Source organism: Anomalospiza imberbis, chromosome 1 (assembly GCF_031753505.1).
Source record: "Anomalospiza imberbis isolate Cuckoo-Finch-1a 21T00152 chromosome 1, ASM3175350v1, whole genome shotgun sequence".
NCBI classification, from domain to species: domain Eukaryota; kingdom Metazoa; phylum Chordata; class Aves; order Passeriformes; family Viduidae; genus Anomalospiza; species Anomalospiza imberbis.
In genome coordinates, this window is record NC_089681.1 from 38994163 (window position 1) to 39014444 (window position 20282).

At 39.3% G+C, this 20282-nt stretch overlaps 1 protein-coding gene across 5 annotated transcripts in view; it reads right to left on the minus strand.

The window, feature by feature from the left end:
* Positions 1–44: 44 nt before the first annotated feature.
* The window catches only part of LYN (LYN proto-oncogene, Src family tyrosine kinase), a 48935-nt gene continuing 28697 nt past the window's right edge, over positions 45–20282 (minus strand). For all 5 annotated transcript variants that reach the window (XM_068188436.1, XM_068188444.1, XM_068188422.1 and 2 more), the window contains exons 9-13: positions 17054–17236; positions 15512–15588; positions 8313–8466; positions 6769–6900; positions 45–1686 (exon numbers count right to left, since the gene is read on the minus strand). In XM_068188436.1, the coding sequence (XP_068044537.1) occupies positions 1484–1686; positions 6769–6900; positions 8313–8466; positions 15512–15588; positions 17054–17236 (749 nt within the window). In that variant the 3' untranslated portion in view covers positions 45–1483. The remainder of the gene's footprint in view (positions 1687–6768; positions 6901–8312; positions 8467–15511; positions 15589–17053; positions 17237–20282) is intronic.

The following is a 20282-nucleotide window of genomic DNA, read 5'->3' on the forward strand; positions in this document are numbered from 1 at the left end:
CATTGGCTGTTTGTTTTATCTCAAATTACTACCACACTACTAGCTTCAGATAAAGTGTTTATTAAAATTAAAAATCACCATACAATAGAAACTATTTACATATTTAATTGATAGTCTGTTTAAACTGCACAGTTGGACTGAAGGAAGCCACTGGAAAAGAAAAGCCATGAATACGTCTGCTGCTGAGCTTCAACTGCAGGCACACTGAAGCTTTCTCAGAAAGGTTTTAAGCTTCTGCAAAGTACCATTTGCCTAAATAATTGGGCTGAAGGATGGCAAGGATGTGTACTGGGTTTCAGTTGTAAGAACCAGTGTCACTTTGAAAAAGAAGTAATCTCTGCTGTGCTGTGGTTACATTGCAAGTGCACTAGCTCATCTGTTTGGGTAAGTAATTTGATAGAAGAATTCAAAGTAAAGAGCACAGCAACTTGCATTCACTTTAAGAATTAGATTTGTAATACTAAGCAACAACTAACAGTGTCACTGCAATGTAACTTGATATCTTATTGCATGTTTCCACAAATTGTTTTTGATAGTGCTAGAGCTAGTTTTAGCTTTCAAACAGATTTGAGGTTAGTTGATTAAAGCAGCAAATATATAAGGAATATCCTTGAATAACCACAGAGAATTAAAAATGAAGATTAAAATATTTTCACTGGTAATATTTTCAGCGACTGCATTGAAAGTATTAACTTCCTTCAAAATCCTGTGCTTTTCCATGGACTTCAGATGATGACTTTGGCCTTACGGGAAGCTGAAGCTTGAACAGAGTGAGGTGTGCTGCCACGTCTGCAGTTGTGTGTGTTCGTCTTGCACTTCTGCATCTGATGGTTTTGTAATGCTTTGAAATGATTTTAAATTTAGGGTTTTGCAGCAGTACATCAGAACTTTTTTCAGTGTAAAGAATTACATACACAACTCTTGATCAAAGGAAACCTTGACACTGTTTAGAAAGTCTTACAAGAGGTGACAATATGCCTAATACTAATGTGAAATAACAAGGATATAAAAATAATTTTTGCAATATGCTGTATTTCAAAAAAGATGATTTAAGAACATCACCATGTCTTAAATCTGTAAGTTCTCCTTTGTGACTTTTTGTTTTGAAAACAGCTGTTCATGCATCCTCTCAACCCTTTAATCAAGGTCTCCTTGTAATATATTGCATGACTTAGATCCTAAGAAGGTCTTGTTGAGCTGTATCAGGGGATGATTGCTTTCCTTCCTTCTCCCTCCCCACCCCAAAAAGCCTGTTTGCTTTGGGGTGTTTCTACAGATGCAAAACACAGAGTCTTTAAGGAGAACTTGATGCTTTAGAGGAACTGTTTTTACCAAATAAAAACATTATTTCTCTGCAGAATTATTCTTTCAGCTTCCACACCCAGTTAAGACATCTGAATGCATGAAGTTACTGGTTTGAGCAGTCTGTTCTAAAGACAGTCTGTGCCAATGATCTATGACAATAGAAAAAATGTTCTTTGTTCTATGGCTGTTGTTGATACTGCCCTTCTGTTGCTGTGTAGAAGTCATCAAGCACACTCTGTAGGTAATCAAAGGTTGGCCTCTCTTCTGCTTTGTCTTTCCAGCATGTTTTCATGATATCATAAAGCTCAGCGGGGCAGGTTTCCATGCGTGGCATTCGGTACCCACGCTGAAGAGCAACCATCACATCAGAATTGCTCATACCTGCAATAAAAAACAAAAAAGAAAGATTTGATGAAATTATCTCCATTCTCCATTAGAGAAATTATTTTTTCTTTTTTTTTTTTTCCTTCACTCTAAAGATCTTCACCCAATAGTATAATACCTTTGCTACTTATTAAAGGTGGCTCCTAGCATAAGTTCAATAAACAAGGTCGAGGTGTGCACCAACAATGAGCAACTTGGTCTCAAAATCCTGATGGGAACATTTCCATTTTTGCAGCTGAGCATCACAACCTCTTTAGTACCAAGTCTAACAAGACTGTGGGAAAAATCTGAATTCTTGTCTCCAGAGCCATCTCTGTTCCATTCTTCTGACCAGTGGTGTCCCCATTTATTCTGCTTTCTTTGGTGTTGTGATTCCCAGCAAAAGCCTGCCCTGGCACCAGCCTTCATCTCTAGCTGCAGTGCAGCTGTTCTGCTTGCTGGAGACCCATCAATCCTGAGACTGAGAGCAGCCTCCCTGTCTGACCACACTGCCAGTCAGCCTGCCCAAAACTTTCAGGACTTCTTCTACATCAGCTTTTGTGTAAATGCTGCTGATTGCAAGATACTGGACAGTCACTCATGAAATCATTACTTGTAATAGGCAATTTCCCCTCTTCTCCTATTCCTGTGATGCAAAACTATCTTGCCAGCTATGCTGAGCTTTGCTTTTTTTCCCTGCTATGGTTTTGTTTCAGAGGATAAGAACTGTAAGTATCAGCAGTGCATCCTGCATCGCACATGCCAGCTAATGTCACATGAGAGAGTCCTGCCCTAGGCTCCATCCTTCTCCCCCTTTTTGTTTACTTCCTGTCACCCCTGCCCACTTTATCAAACCCTTGAGAAATTGGTTCACAGAAAATTTCAACACCTACTCTCAGAAGATCAGCTATGCTAGGGCCAGCTTTTGCTATTTTAGGCTCACCACTTCCTACCCAGAAACCTGCCTTTTCCCTTCCTCTGCAAATCTAATCATCCCAGTGCTTGCATTACCTTCTCTGGCAGAGACTCTTTTCTGCGCTCAGTGACTACTGTTTGTTCTGGTGGCTTGGCATGCAGGAAGCACCTGTGCTTCAGCCTAGAGATTCACACTCACCAGAGAAGGCTTTTTCCTTTTGAGAAGGGTATCCCAGAACTCTCAGCCACTCCTCCAGCTAAATGCTCCACGTGGTGCAGTTCTGACCAAGACTACAGCTTCTCCATGTTTTCTCAGGCTATTCAGCCTCTGGTCAGGTCCATGCAGGACAGTCTCCTGCACACACCAGCTCCCCAGAGGTGCAGGGAGAGCAGCTCTGCTTGGCTGAGAGGAGGGAGGATGGGTCCTGCTCTGAGCAAGGTCAAGAGTGGAGATGCTGATGTGGTGCTCCCCTGAATCCTTGGTGCAGCTCTGTTGCTGCACACTCTGCAGACCTTTGTATGTATTATCTGACTGCTATGGCTCTGGGTTGAGCCACTTGGCAAGTAAGGACACATTTGAATTACAACCAAATGACAACTTTATCCAGCATAACTACTTGGATTATTCAAGATGACCGTAGTTCATATAGCTGACTTCAACTCAAGCTTGTTGGCTTCAAGCTTTTCCAAAAATACCCTCAGCCATGTAATCTGAGTCTGGATCAAAGTGCTTACTTTGGGCACATCTTTTGTATTTTCAGTTCCTCTCTGGAAGGAGAAGGGAAGTTTTCCTGAACTAATACTGTCCATGTGCAGAAAAGAAGTATTTCAAAGGAGGGGAAGGGCATGTTGTCACAGAATAAGGAATTACTGCTATATAGAGACAAATTAAATACAGGAAGAAAATCAATTAAGCATTTTATAGAGAACAGTGGTTGGACTGATTAAACCTCAAGAAATGGATTGTATATAATATATACAGTAAAACAGTTATTCCTACCATACAAAATCTTAGTAAACCATGCTGCTATATGAAGACTGCTTCTACTGGGCTTTTGTGCAGAATGGGGATGATTTTTTGGGTTTAAGCACTTCATAGGATTGTGCTTAGATCTGTTGTCTGCAGGACCGACTGCTACATTGTGAATGCTAAGGACAAAGCTTGTGTTTTACCTACCCTGCAGGAAAACTATCTGTTTAATATCCATTTGAGTTCAGAAGCAAAAAATGTAAAGACTTTTATCAGTATGCCGCAGTAAATATGTCATGTACATACTTCCATGTGTTTGGGGTTTTATTTAAAACAGAAATGGTTACCCACAGTCCAAAGAGTATTCTCAAAATAACTACTTGTTTAACTTTACCTTTTTAAAATTCTTTCAACTTTTTTCTTTTAGCAGCTAAAGAATTACCAGTCTTACCACATCTACATCCTAATCAGTAACAGAAATGTATTGCATATATGTATTTATCACACACTCTCTTGAATGCTAAAGTTTTGGTACATGCCCGTTAATTTATGCTGTGGTACTGTTAGGTTTCACAAAGACATATTTCTTGTCATGAGGGCCTGGGAAATGATGTGAACAGAGTGGTATGGAGGAAGGATCCCACTGTACAGAAAAGGTCATACCTTGTGAAGAATAGCAGTCATAACTGGGATGCAATTATGGATGTTGCCAGTATTGACATACTATGTAATCACCCAGAAATTAGGTTTTTCTAACCTAAAAAACCTAATTTAGATTTTTAGGTTATGTGCCCTTATGTGCCCAGAGAATCAGATATTGGTTTATATTTCAGAGGTAGTTCCTGAAACTCTAGTTCCACTAATGGCTTTGAGTTTCTCAGAAGGAGAAACAGCTGCTGGAATTTAAGAACAAAGATCACAAAAGCTCAAAGTTTCTTGGCTAGAAATGCTTCCTACCAAATTGAGTACAGGTATTAGCTATTTGCCAGTTTCAACTCCAACTGTTTCATATACAGCTATATGCTGAATGCTCTGGTTGCTAGAGCTGGTTAATAATTGAAAATATTATTTTGAAGCATTCCCACTAGAAGTGAAAAATCAATTTACTGTTTCTGTCCAGTGGCTACTGGTTACAACCTATCACCAGGTTACTATTGCCATGCTGGGGTAATTTGCCCAAATCTGTCACATCTCTTGTGTAAAGTAGATTGGTCACCCATGTATTTTGATGCGATTCTGATGCTCAGAATCAACAAGCTATTTCAATTTATACTTCTGTTTAAAATAGATATATATCTCTCGTCCATTTAAATGCAAGCGATACCTGCAAATATCAAAATAAAATAGCTGCAATATTAAAATCTTCTAATATGCAGTCAAGAGCCTTCCATATGTAACTGCCGGTTGATAAATGAATCCACAGTGCACAGAGTATTTATGGTGCTCATAAAAACGCTCCCACATTTAAAAAAATATTGCCCAGACTTCCCCTAGAAGAGAGATTTTCCCACAGCAGTGCAGCAGTACCATGTCTGCTGTACAGATTGACTTTGTTCTTAGAATAAAACCATGATATGACTTATGAAGGTAAAGAGAGAGCAGATTTAGCTGCAGAATTAAGTATTGGATTGAATTTTGTATTTTTGTAGTGCTGGTTTCCAGGTGACCTTGTAGGTTTGCTCTGCGAAGGACCATTTTCTAAGCAGAAATTCTTCAGAAATAACCTGTGAGCCCAGCTCAGTGCAGGAGCTGTCTGTACACACAGGCAAGTGCTAATGCAGAAAAAAAGGTATCTTGACTGTGGGAAGAGCCATGCATTTCTTGGCTGCACACATCTCCCTTCTGATCCTGGCACATGAGCACTGTTTAAGAAGAGCTTTGGGAGGACCTGTTGTGCTGTCGAGTATTTCATAGCCTTTACCTACAAAGTGACCCAGAGCACCCAGCTGTGCAAGCAACCCTATCACCTCATGAAGTTTAAAGGGGCTAGTCTCGAGCTTAAGTGCTTTCCTGGCCTAGAACTGTGCCACAAGAATGTCTGCTTTGGCTCTGCCTCTTGTATGGAAAGTCACTATGTTGTTCCATAGCAGTGTAAAGTGGGCTGCCACCACCCCCTTCCCACTGCCCGAGTCTTACGGGATTTCCCATCTCCCTGTGTCCAGAAGTGTTCAGCCTACTGTCACTTCAGGGATCAGGTCTGCCTCTTGACCATCTCTGGCAGTTCAGGATGCAGAATTCCAGCTTCTCATAAAGTAGTGAAAATGTTTTCACTGTTTAAACAGCAAGAGCTGCTGCACTGGAGGCACTGGGAAAGCTTTGCTTGGATGAAATATCTGGTCTCCCTTTCCTGTCAGGATCCCAAGGTTCTTCTCAGAAGTTACCCTGCCTATGAGATGTGCAGTCCAGGTGAACATGGCTGTACTTTCCCCATCTGCCCACAAGAGAAGGGAATTTAGGGCAATTTCCCTTAACCCCGGTAAGCTTAAATGAATGCAGTCTATTGCCCAGAATTAATCATCTATGCCTGAGATGGAACAATTTTATGTGCATAAAAAAACCCTTCATACAAGGTGTCTCTGTGTGCTGGAAACATTAACATATATTTTGTTTAACAATGAAAAATGAAACATGAAGCACATGACCATCTCACAGCTACCCAATGCAGCTCCATTTGATGTGCACACCTCCTGACTGTATGGAACAACAAACAGTAAACATTCCTAGTGGTACATCAACACTGCTTTAGGGTCTGCTTTCATATTTATTTAGACTAGCTAGCACTGACAAATAATTACAGCCTATTTGCTTGTGAAAACTTGCTTTCTTAGTATCTTCACATATTATGTTATTAAAATCCCCAGCAGCCTACAGAGCACTGCTAGAACTTGCAGCACTGCATCCTCACCATGGGACTGTGCTTCTGTCCACAAAACAAGGATGTCATAAATGCAGGATCTGCCTTTGCTGCAGTTTAACACCTTTAGAACATACAAAATGACTATATACCCATGGTGCCATTAGTCTCTTTGCTACAATTTTGCCCTGGAGAGGCATGTGCCTTACACATACAGTGACTAAGTTTGCAAAGCAGCAAAATGTAAGACATTTTTCCAATCATCAGTGTCACTACTGTCAGATACCAACTCTCTCCCTGATTATTTTCTTTGCCTTTTAGCATCAAAGTATAAATGCAGAGTAAAACCACAAGCCCATACCTGGATAAGGAATCTTTCCATATGTAACTATTTCATACAGGAGAATCCCAAATGACCACACATCAGATTTAATAGTGAAAGATCCATAGTTAATTGCCTCTGGTGCCGTCCATTTAATAGGGAATTTTGCACCTAAAAAAAAAGTACAGTCTCAAATAGCCACTTTAATCCATTTCACATTCAGCCATAGATGCAAAAGCAGTAGCAAGACATACCTTAAAAAGTCATATCTTAAATTACTGTCTTTCATATTGAACTAATTAATTCCAGAATTTGCCATATAAAAGCAAACTTCTTTTCAGTTAAACAAAAACATTCAGGCAGCCTTTTCAGTTAAACAAAAACATTCAGGCAGCCTTTTTTGGGAATACTACATTAATTCATTTGACAATGAGAAGTAATACAAGCAGAGTCTCTCTAAACCCTTTTTAGCCTGCTCTAACATTCTGGCACAAAATACCAGGTGAGCTAGGAAACTTTTCTGATAGCAGAAAACACATCAAAGAAACTTGACATAGAAAATTTATAACCTGAGAAGTTAATTCAATCAATATACAATGTCCAGAGCTAGCTAAAACCCACAGATATGGGTCTGTACCTCTGAAAATTGCTTAATCAGACTCTTCCTGCTGATCTACTGAATTACTATAACTCAGTGCCTGCTGAATAGCTCATCTTCCTTTTATCTCAGCTGTAGTGCATTGTTCTCTTTCTTCATATTTTAGTTCTTCCCCTCTCGCCTACGTTAACAGAGTATCCATCCAGACTGTGAAAACCTGAGGCAGCGTCTTTAAAAGCAGAAGGGCAAAGCCAGTCAACAAACCACTCTGGAAAGTTACGCTTAAGCATGGAAGCAAAAATAAAAACTTTTCACTACAACCAACAATGCACTTGTTGAAAGGATCCTTAACAACATTAGCAAAACACTCATGGCAAAACCCAGAAATACACCTTTCATAGCATGTTTTTCCTCTGGCCAGTGCTGGCCCTGTTACCTCCCACCCATGCGCTGAACAGGGACGTGACCCAGCCTTCCAGTGTCCCTACTGTGCTGCTGAACGTGCAAATTAATGCTGCAGCTCCTCAAACAGCTTCCAAAGGTAACCAGTTCTGCTAAAGTTTTTGTTGTTACCAGCAACTACACCTGCTAGGGTTTCTTCCTTTCCCTGAGTGAAAGGAGGTCCATGAGGCACTTAAGGATGTTAAGAGAATATAAGATCACAGTTTCTTGGACTTTAATTTTGTGAGATGGAAGCTGAGACTATGCAATTACTTTTTTTAATTTAGGAAAAAGTTGTGTGCAGTTAAATAGTGTAGGTTGTCCTTGTCTTTCAAATTTATTTAAAATAAACTTGTCAGAAAGCTTGGGCAGCACAGAAAGGTTATTTGTTTCCTTTACTCATTTTAGAAGTTGTTGGCATTGGAATGCTGCCCCTAGGAAGCTGTTACAGCCCTTCCTATCCTTGGTGACGATATTTCTGTTCTATACAGCCTCACTGCCTCCCAGAGGCAGAAGTTTTAAAGACAAAAATAAAAGTACATACCTTCCCTTGCTGTGTATTCATTGTCTTCGATCACTCTTGCTAGTCCAAAATCAGCAATTTTGCACATCAGTAAGTCTGAAACCAGAACATTCGCTGCTCTCAAATCTCGATGGATATAATTTTTTCTTTCTATGTATGCCATCCCTTCTGCAATCTGTAACCAAAAGAACTATTTTGATATTTCAATACCTCAGAGCTCCATTAGCAGGTCTGATCCTTCTTTCTTCAAAGGTATCAGCAAAGCCACATCCATTTATTCATTATTGGTGTATTTAGAGAATTTTTTAGATGGAAGCCAGAAAAGGGGGAATTGCCATGGAAAACCTATGCAGAGATCCAGTCCTGCAAAACACTGCTTACGGTAGCAGCTCTGAAAGAATTATTTGGGTGAATAACAGCTGGCAGGATTAGAGACGTATGGAAGACATTTCCTGAAACAGAATCTTGAATAAAATGTTCCTAAGATTTCTATTAAAATATCCTCTTTCCAAAATTATTAACCAGTTTGTTTTCTAAATACTAAGAAAATAGAAGGAATTAATGACTTAGGATACAGGTGTTCTGGTGAAGCAGGTACTGATAAAGCAACAGCGCAGAGAAAGTTAAAAAACCCATCAACTTTCTATCTACCCAGTATAAGCCTGGACAATTAGGAAGCAATTACTAAGATAGGGGAAACAACTGAATTTTCTTCTACAACAACACATACCTGTTCAAACATGAGGAGGTTTTGGCAACATCTAGCTCTCAGATAGTATCATAAGTAAATATAATCTGCATTTCAGCAGCCCAAATTGATTTCCAAACCAAATTAAAGAGGATTAATAACCTCAAAAATATGCAGAGGGGATGACTTTTTTCCAGACTATCTTTTATTTTTTTTTCCCGAAGAAGAACATTTTCCTTTTCAGGAAAACAAAAAAAAAAAAAAAAAAAAGAAAAGAAACTGAAATAATAGTTTCTAAACTCAGAGTAATAAAACTGATGTGTAGATTGTATTCTGTCCAAAAGTTTAAGTGGAATTAAGAAAAAATGAAACCCTGTCTTTGGGAGCCATCAGTTTTTATCTTTCTTGTGAGACTGGTGATGGGACATTCCCAGTCAAGGTTCTTCCTGTGCCACAGGTACCTCTCTGGAATGCCTGTGGGGGGTGACAGACCCCTCTTGGCCACATGATTTGGGGAACACCCACGCCCTCAGATCTGCCAGGGGAGCAGCAGCAAAGCAGTGAGGGTCCTTCACCAGTGCCAGTCCCTGGCATCTTCACCTCTCCTGCTGAGGTGCTCCTTTCAGCTGTGCAGTAAAGCAGGCAGAGCAGCTGACCAAACTTGAAGAGAACACGAACATCACTTCTGCTTATTCGTTTTTGAAAAGTCCCCCAGGGGTACTGCCAAGGCACACACTGCCACCACTTACAACACAAAACGACACAGTCTTTGTTCCCCTTTTTCGGTTTAAGCAATGGAAAAATAGAGCCACTTGCCCTCCCACTTCCTCCACTGCAAACCTCTTGTTACAGTCAGATACATTCTTGAGAGAAGTGTGATACTGCCCTTGTACAGTGCAGGGGGGTTTTCACACTAAACCAAGAAGAAAGTCTGATGAAGAGAATGAGCAATGCCTGCATTTCACATTTTCTAAAAATAAGTAAAACATTTACTAATGAAGGAAGTAGCTACTAGTGAATAATTGCCACAGAGAGTCTTATTAGGGGGTTACAGACACAATGGAAGAGCAATATTTAATTTAGAGTCTGCTCTGCCTCTCTCTGCTCCCCGTGCTATTACATGGGTTTGAGGAGGAAGCAGAGATGAATGGGAAGGTTTTGCTGTAAGACTGATGCTGAGTTTGGACTGGCCAGCATGGCAGGTACACCCAAAATGCAGACAGGTTTGGTAATGCTACCAAAAATACATCAAACACCACAAAGTAATCAGCTTGCCTCCTTCTTCCCTGCACAGATATAACATTTGGGTGAACTGCTGGATAGGGAATGAAGAATCGTTTCACAAAAGAAACATTTGTGATTGTGATATTTAGTTTCCAAGTCCAACAAAGAATAGCCATTGGAAAGACGATTTTACTTCCTCTTTTTGTGCTAGATTCGCTGAAAAAATGCATAAAATTCCAAAATAGGAAAAATTAACAGCAAGGAATTTTGAATCAGCGAAGGAGGGGAAACAGAGTGACCAAACAACTGAATTCATAAATCTGGTCATGCTAAACCTTTGCTTATAGGAAAATAAGAAAGAAAAAAAATGAGATTTTTTGATTGAGATGGGTGCCAGAGCCCACATGTTAACTTCTAATGATTATTGTTGGGTTTTCATTGCCAAATGAAATGTTAATGCTAGAGAAATTCATATGAACAAAAGAAAATTAAAGCCTTTTCCCCTCTCTTTTAATGATCATTGGTACCTGTCAAGACTGCTCAGCTACACTTAACTATTCGGGAGAAGAATGGGAAAGCTAATTTGGGCTTCAGGAATATGTTTAGTGGCCTTTAAAAGAGAATTCTGCCTACACTGCTCAACTGTTACTGCCAAGAAGGAAGCAGTTCCCAGTCACCTTTAGTGAAGTACTGACACACACTTTTAGAAATACCCAAATTAAATCCTTTCAAGAAAACCCCCCAAAAATCTCTACATATTAGGAACTATGCACCCAGGGTAAGAATGAAAGAAAAGTCCTCCAGGAGACTGTGGAGGTGTTATTGATCTGGACAGGGCTGTCTTTGGTCTGGGATCAACCTTTCAATAACTGTACCTTTCAATAATGTCCAGATGCGTAATAAAATAAAAGATACTTCTTGACCATAGAGTTTTCAAAAAGACAGTTCATCTTCCCATGACTCTTTGTCTATGAAGAGGGTGTAGGCCCTTTGTATCCGGCCATTGAAAACTGCTGCAAGAGACACATCTCTTCAAATGATACATCAGTGTAATAAGAATTTTCAGTTTGCAACAGTGCTTATCCTAAAGGTGAAGTCAGGAAAGGTTGCAAAATCATATTCCTCTCGCCCCAGTCAAGCAGCTATGTAGTTAAAGCAGATTCACAGGGAAAAAAAATTATTATAAAAGTAATGTATAATTATGCACTGGAACATTAGAGTGTATCATTAAAAAATCAAAGAAGCATGAAAAGGAATACACAGTGGAAATGTCACAATGCCAAATAAAACTTAAAATTAATTGTAATCTAGGGATGACTTTCTACTATGACTTGAAAAAAGAGGGTAGAGAGGGATTAAAACACTGCATCAAAAATCTCTATTAATTTTATTCTAAGTTTACTATTATTTCAATGGCACTGTAGCCTTGGAAGACAGAAAGAAGTTGCCAGTCAAGCTGTAGATCATAGAAGAATTAATGAAAGTATCAGCACTGCATGAGAAAGAAGAAATGACTGCTTTTAGGACAAAGCTTTGACCCTTTTGAAAGTTATGAGTTTGTTTAGTAAAAACAGGTATAATTTTCCTAAGCACAGCCACTACACTTGTGCATCCTACACGGAAAGCAATGGACTTGCATAAGAAGCAGGAAGAGTTTACACACACAAAAGGTTTGCGGAATTCATGTCATATGTTTTCAGCAGATCTAATCAAGCAGGAACAACTATGAATTCAGGAAATGTGAAACAAAGAATTGGAGGCTCTTCTGGTAAATTGCCTCTGAGGCAAGACAGAAACCAGCTAGTAAAACCCTGAGTCTTCCAGTTGCTTTAGGAACTGAAGGAGCCAGGCTGGTGCTGACTTCTACCGGAGATGCCACAGCTCTGCTCTGTACTAATGTAGATAGAATGTGCTTGAAGATATGTTTGCAAAACTCAGTTTCCCTTAAAACATTCTCATTTCAGAGACTTCTAACATTCATCTCCAATGGATAAAATTGTCTTTGCCAGGGCATAGCTGACATTAAATTCCCCCAGCCCCTATTCATATGCACTGATTAAAACACAAGAGGTATCTTCAGCTCTGTCAGAGAGCAGGTTGCTTTAGAAACTGAGCTGGACCACCTTCCTAGCAAGCATTTTCTTGCCATCTTTTCCACAAACCTAATTTCATAAATCATGACCATGAGTACAGAAAGTAAACCACCAAAGTCCAGAACCCACAGCTGTAAGTTAAGGTAGGAACTAGGTGTAAGTGTAACCCAGTAACAGCTATCTCTGCCAAAAATGTACATCAGCAGGTGTGTTCACCTAACTAGACAGCTAAGTCAGTAGAGCAGAGCAGGAGCGTATTTCATTACTAGCTTGAAAAATGCTTACTTTAAAAAAGTTCTTTATTTCACCCAGAGGAGCAGTCCTCATTTTGCAAAGTCAGAATGTTTCACCTCTTGCAAACACATATTTTTTTCCAAGACTCTTCAAGGCAAAGGTGCAATGAGCTCAGAGAGTGAAGCACTAAACAACAGCCTGGCAATGCAAACAACCCACAGTGCTCTTCACTTGGAAAATCAGCTTCAGCTGGGGTTTCCTGTACAACTGCCTTCTTTACCCAGCTAATGGTCACAGAGACACATCCTCCTCTCTCTTTCTCCCATTCCCAGTCCCTCCTGTGTCTTGTAACATCACAGATGGATGAGGGCAATAAAAGCCCTAATGCTCAGCTACCATTTCTTGCATTTTCAGTGTTCCTGAAAAGCTGGGATAAAGCAAAGTGCTTTGCCAGAATGATAGGATCAGAGAATAATGAAGAGCTCGTGTGTGTCCATCAAGGAAAAAAAAAAAAAAGCCTGATCTCATCTAAGAATAAGTATCTTCACCTCTTCACCACAAGCTTCCTTCCATGTTAATTTTAAACTCTCCTGAAACATCTCTCCAAATTTCTTTCCCCTTTGCTCTGCAGAGAGGTTAACATCATTTCTTGTAAAAATAAATTAGTATTCCATTTGTACAAACCAGAGTCATGCCAAAAAACTACACACATTTTGTGCTCTCCTTTACACACAGTCTGCATTCAGGAAAAGTGTGATCCACAGGTTACCTTAGCAGAGGTCTGAAAAGATTTTTGTCCATCGTTTGCCCTAAAGAGCTATCAATTAATTCAGACTGCCAGAGATAGAGAAGACTGGTGGAACATCTCTGTTGGTCAGAGGGAAATTTCTGTTCTGGAACCACACACAGGCAGCCTGCAAGTCTATTCCACACACTCCTGTTATCACACAGTGGCATTAAGGGCTCTTTACAAATGTGCTCAAAGACCCTACAAATTCTTTCCGTAAGAAAAATCCCAGTATCTGTGTTCCAAAGTTTTGTTTGGGCCTCAGCCAGAAATCCTCAGAGAGGCATTCCTGAACATCCCTTTAGGATGGCTGCAAGCCAGTCTCAGGAATTTCTCTTGATGTGATGGTCTACATCTTATATGACAAGAGGGACTTTTCACATCACCTGTGCAGCACAAGGTCCTGGCCTCTGGGGCCCAGGGCAGGAACTGGCTGTGAGAGGTTGCTGTCAGACCAGGGTGACAAGTGACGTCCATTTGAAGTGACCTTCAAAGCTCTGTGAATGACAATCTCTGACCCTTGTTATCTTGAAGTGATTTACCCAAGTTGTACACAGAGCTGCTCTTTAGTTCATTACCCTTTTCAAGCCTTAAATTTCTAAAACTGCAGTATAAATTTAAAATGAACACAGCATCCCAAACTCCAATAAAAAGGTCTGCTGTGAAACCACATGTGCATTTCTCTCCACATCTCAGGTCTGTTTTCACTTCAGCACTCATAGATATTCTTTTCTCTCTTGAATTTTACACATTATTTTCAAAGCTACCTACCTCTTTTCTGCCCACTGTTATTCATCTCTTCTGACCATGACCTGGGATCCAGCAGGTTTTCCACATCTACAAAGCTTTTACCCCATAAAAGTAAAATCTAAAGGACGAATTGCCCAAAGAATTCAGAAAATCCCAAGAGCCTATAGCCACACTAAACCAATAATTATAGGAAAATTAGCTCTTCCATTGAGTCTATGTGAAATAAAAACCTATATTTGAAATACTGAACATCTGCATAACAATATGTGATATATAATATACTATAGAATACAATAGTTCCAGTTGGAAAGGACCTTCAGTGATCACCTAGTCCAACTGCTTTATCACTTCAGGCCACTTTAACCAGAAATTAAAGCATATATTAAGGACATTGACCAAATTACTTTTAAAATATGACAGGTTTGGGGCATTGATTACCTCTCTAGGAAGGCTGTTCCTGCATTTGACAACTTTTTTTGGTAATGAAATACCTCCTAATATCTAATTCTATAATTACTTGTATAGCAATAATTACATAAAAATTATATAATATTCTTATTGTGAACTTTTGGTATCAATTCCTAATGCTTTATTATACCTATTAATTTTTTTCCATCTTTCCTCATGAGTTATAACAAATTAACATAATAGGGTACAAAAATCTGTAAACTCTAATGCATAAAAAACAACCCCAAAAAAGGCTGGTTAACACTAAACTTCCAGAAATGCCATCATTACCTACTACTAACATGAATTACAACCTGCAAAAGCAGAATTATTACTCTATTTTTGTTACATGCCTCCCTGGACACCTAATTCTGATAACTGTCCAAGACAAAACACTGGGCTCGGGGTGCTTTGATTCAGGCTTTGACACACAAATCACTCTGAGTCTCTCTTCAGATTTCATTTAAGACAGAGATAACTTGTATATTTTGAAACAATCATCCCGGTTCATAAGTCATACACTAGTACCTGAAACACCATTTCACAATAATTTACCTAAGAATTTGAAACCAAGAAGAGTACACTGAGGTTAAGAGGAGTTTGACCAGTTAACCTAACTTAAGAAGTAAAAAAATGACACATTTATTAACTCCGAAGGGATGTGCTAAACAAAAACTCACAAATATTTTCAATTTGTAGCTGATCAAATTGAAAGCAGCTTTTTCACAAAGGAAGGCAGCTGGGTACTGCTGCCATCTAAACAGGTCACCATATCTAAGGTCACAATATCTAAGAGTCAGGTCTAACCACGTATTCCCTTTGAAAACGCTTCCATCTACTTCCTCCTTTCAATTAACCATATTTACTCAAAATTGATATGAAAATTGCATTTTTTTTAATGTAAAAATCCTTAGGATAACGTGGCCTAGTATGAGTTTCAGACTCTAAGAGAAGTAACCTCAAAAAAATTTTTTTGAGTACATTTTTTAAGTTTTACCTGAGCAGAGAAGTCAATTAGCTTTGGAAGCAACAATTTACTTCCTTCATCACTCTTCAGAAAATCCAGCAAACTTCCTGTTAAAACAGAGAAAGATTAAATCAGTGCATCTTATTACAATAATAAACATCACATTGGTTCCCCAGTTTTCTGGATAACAAAACTGATGCAGTGAAGTATTTTGATTTATTTTCAAGTTTACTACAGTATGATTTAATGACAGGCACACCCAAATCAGCATGTCACACATTCAAGTTTTGCTATTTCCCTGGCTGTAGAAAACTCCCATGAGACCCCACCTCAGTTCAATGGTGCTGAGTTTGATAAGCATCCTACTCTATGGACCATCAGGAAAGCTGTCTAGGAGAATCACATACATCAATCCTTTCCAAGCCATACAGACTAAGTGTCTCAATATTTGTTCATTAAGTTACCAGCAAAATTGCTCGAAAACAGATCAAAACCAGAAAAACTACTACCCAAGATAATCTGAGAAGTAAACTTTGTATATTTTGTGTAGTAATGCTCTGTAGAGTCCTTTCTTAGTAGTGCAGCCACCCTTGCAGGACCATTCCTCACTCACCTTATTATACACACTTTTATCAATTCAAGTCCCACATAAGGAAATTCCTAAGGTTTGTTTTAATTGCCTTGCCAGGGAGTCCAAAGGAACCAGAGTTATTCTGCGGGGTTATCCTCTGATTCCAAAACAACAGAAAATGCTGCATTTAAGAAAACTGCAAAAATGGTTTCTCTCACAAATGAAGTAATGAGTCATAAAATTAAAGTCTCAGCCTATCTTAAGGATAGGTGCTCCTTCCCTTAATATTTGAACATTCAAAAATAACTCTACCATTCATTTCTTTAAAAAGAAAGGGAACTAGTTTAGGAGAAGCAGAAGAGTGCACTAAACTAGTGCTTGCAGATTGTTGTGGTTTAACCCCAGCCATCAACCAGGCCCCATGCAGCCACTTACTCACTCCCCACCAGTGGGACTAGGGAGAGAATCAGAAGGGTAAAAGGCAGAGAACTCATGGGCTGAGATAAAGACAGATTAATAGAAAGAGGAAAAGCACAAGCTGTGCACACCAGCAAAGCAAAACAAGGAATTAATTCAGTGCTTCCCATGGGCAGGCAGATGTTCAACCATTTCCAGGAGAGCAGGACCCCATCACATGAAATGGTTACTCAGAAAAACAGACACTGTCACTCAAAATGTCCCTCCTTCCTCCTTCTTCCCCCACCTTCTATACTGAACATGATGTCACATGGTCTGGAATATCCCTTTGATCAGTTGGGGTCACCTGTCCTGGCTGTGTCTCCTCCCTCCCATGCACCCCCAGCCTCCTCACCAGCACAGCAGCACAAAAAGCAGAAAAGGCCTTGGCTCTGTGCAAGCCCTGCTCAGTGATAACAAAAACATCTCTGTATTATCAGCCCCGTGTTCAGCACAAATCCAAAACATAGACCCATACACCCACTGGGAAAAAAATTAACTCTACCTCAGCCCAAATCAGCATGCAGATCCAATGTTTTTCTCACCTTTTGCCATGAATTCTGTTATAATATAAATAGGCTCTTCTTTGGTCACTACAGCATAAAGCCTAACAAGCTTATCATGCTGAAGTGTTTTCATGAGGTTGGCTTCCTCCAGGAAGGCTTGCACAGACATTGTTCCAGGCTTCAGAGTCTTCACAGCCACTTTGGTACTGTTATGATAATAACCTACAAGGAGGGAATAGCATCAGTGCACTGAAGTCACTCTGCAGCCCACAGAGTCGCAACAAGCAGGAATTTGTAAAGCAGGTGAGGCTGGATTCCAGGAATAGCTAAGAGGCTGAAAACAAGTGCCAGATGTAGCACAAATATTTATGCTAGAATTCCTTTTTATTTTGCAACTTATACAGCACTGCAGAGAAAAATGATCCATTCCCTATTTTTAGAAATCAGTTATCTGAAAAAAAATAGAGCAAACAAATGATCTTACTTCATACCAAGTTTCCATTCACAAGTAGCCCCTAAAACACTTGGTCAAGGCACATTTCAGTGAATGCCCACTTAAACTGCCTCAGAACAATAGAGTCCAAGGACTGGCTGGAAGTTTTTGAAAGTATCTTAAATCCCATGATTACACTTCATGCATGCCAGTCTCATGCTTATAATCCTTCCTGTAACCCTTAGTGCTCAAAATGGAGCATTACGGGAAAGTGCAGCCAAATGGTTCTTGTGACCAACAAGGACACGCTGCCAGGACTGCAATCCTGCAGTGCTCAGCACAAGATTTAAAACATGATAACTTCTTATCACACAGCCCACGCCAGGAGTGAAGGAGACTGTGGCTGTGGTTCATTTCTCTGTTTAGCAAACCTTCTAATGTAACATTCTAATTATATAAAAAGCAACTATCAGTAAAGAGAAAAGCAGTGAATTATTTTCAGATTTAAGGTTTGCCAAACAATAAATAAATGTTAAAATAGCATTAAAAAATAGAGTAGAAAGCACTGATCCTTAGGTTTATCTTGTGAAGTAATATAATTTTAAAAACGAAGAAATAAAAGAAAGAAGGATATAAATGCAACTTTTATCCCTCCCATACCCATTGCAACATTGTAGAAATACTTCTCAGAAGAAGTAAAACCTTCATGACTCAACAAAATAGGCTCATTTCCTTATTCAGCAACAATCTGGATCACTGCCGTGATGGATACACCTCTAAACAGGAATCCACCTTATGCTATTTATTGTCCAACAAAAGAAATCAGTGGCAAAGCAAGGACTTAGTTTCCAGATCTTAAGTGATTGGTCTGAGCACTGCATCTTTTTTGAAGAAGGATCATGACCTGAGAAAAGCCACTATGCCACAATCACAAAATATTCACCTGCATGATTATTAAATCTATTTTTCCAAACATGGTCAGGTCAAAACATAACAAAGACATTTCTCTAAGTTAACTAATAGTAAGAAATTACAGTTACAGGTCAAATCCGCGGTTAAAGCTCAGGTATATGATCTATAACTATCAGAAAAACAGAAAATAAATGTATTTCTCTCTGTTTAAAAAGCAGAAAGATTATTTCTATCATTTCTACTATTCCATTCCATGCCTAAAACAGAGCATGAGCTCCACTCTCAATTTGTTGAATTCTCTACTAAACATACTAATTAATACATCTATTTCAGTGAAGCAATTATGACCAACACATTTAACATTAAATATGTAACAGTATTTTACATTCACTAAAGATATCCATCAAACTTAGCTCTTTTGTTTTAAAAAAGAAGGTTTGCTTTATTACAACATCTCTGTGATACTGAGGTTTTCTGCTGTAAAAAAAGTCTACCTTGACTCTCTGGTGGTAGAGAAAACCAAATAGCTGGTGAGAGCACTAGAAATACCTGATCTTGGATTTCTCTCATGTTCATTTATTTCATCATGTATTGGGAGGGATGGGGCACCAAAACAAGATGGCCATGAGCTCTATGAACACATGCTGGTATTTCTAACAACTGCAGAAGAAAATACACTTCCAAAGCACACATTACTTATATTCTAATTCAGAGCTTATTGAATAAGAGAATTTTTTACACCTGAGATGCAAGCAAGATGTGACTCATTAATAAACTACACTACAGTCACTGCATTTGCCCTGTTAACTTTCCTCTTAGCCCTGCTTGAGAATTCTCTTCATGGATTATTAATACCACAGAGCATCATGATTCACATCATATCAGTTCACACTAGGAACAAAAATGCATAAAACATAGACCCTGGTCTTCCAGTGCTGCTCTGGTTTATCACATCACTAAAGTAGCTGCCCAGATGCACTGAGCTCCATGGTATAAAAACCTTTCATACCATGGCAGGAAGTCTGTCTCTTTGCAGTTTTAGCTACTGTTAAGAATCAAATGTGAGGCAAGCAATAGCCTGAAAATCTGAGGATCCTGTGATGATGTCTCACACAATAAGCCATGTTCTTCTCTTCATGTTAGAATTGAATTCTCAAAAAAAAAGTGTTTCAAGTATTTATTTTGAAGTTGATTACTATTATTTGACAGAGTAGTGTCTTGCATAGCCAGGTTGTCCCCAGATTCTTGCATGGGCTTAATCAGGCCAAGGTGTGATATGAACTTATAATAGACAAGTGAGGTTGACCCTACCATTTCTGAACAGGACTGAAGATGCAGAGCTTTGTGAACACGCCTCTAATACACAGCTTTCTCCTTCCTCTACTTTTCCAGTAATTCCCTGCAGAGTATACTGGGAACAACTCGTTTGAGCTATGGACATATAACACTGCTAGAAGGCAGATAATGGCTGGAGCAGTTACTCTTGGAGGAGGTACTGGGAAAGAGTCTGAGGAAGTGCAGCTTCTCTGCATCCAATTGCACATCAGCACTTCACTCCTTCACCTCCTACAGCCATCATTCAGCTGCAGAAAAGAATAATGTAGCAGTGGCTCCATCTCTCACTCATCTCCACACAGCCTGCTAAATGTGAAGGCAGAAAGCCCAGGCTGCACAGCTGATGACCAAAATGCACACATAAACACTAACTTGGTAGCCTAAACCCAGAAAATCTCTATAAAATGCATAAAATTGCACTTGTATTGATAGAAAAAACTGGAAAAGTGATACCAACTTTTCTCTGTGTAAAAGCAACTCTTCAGAGCTGGAGGAGATTCACTTGCCCATTCTATAAAACAGATTGTCTGCACAGGTCATACAGGAACACAGCCAAGTGCTTCAGGCACATGGAGGCCTGCTTTTTGT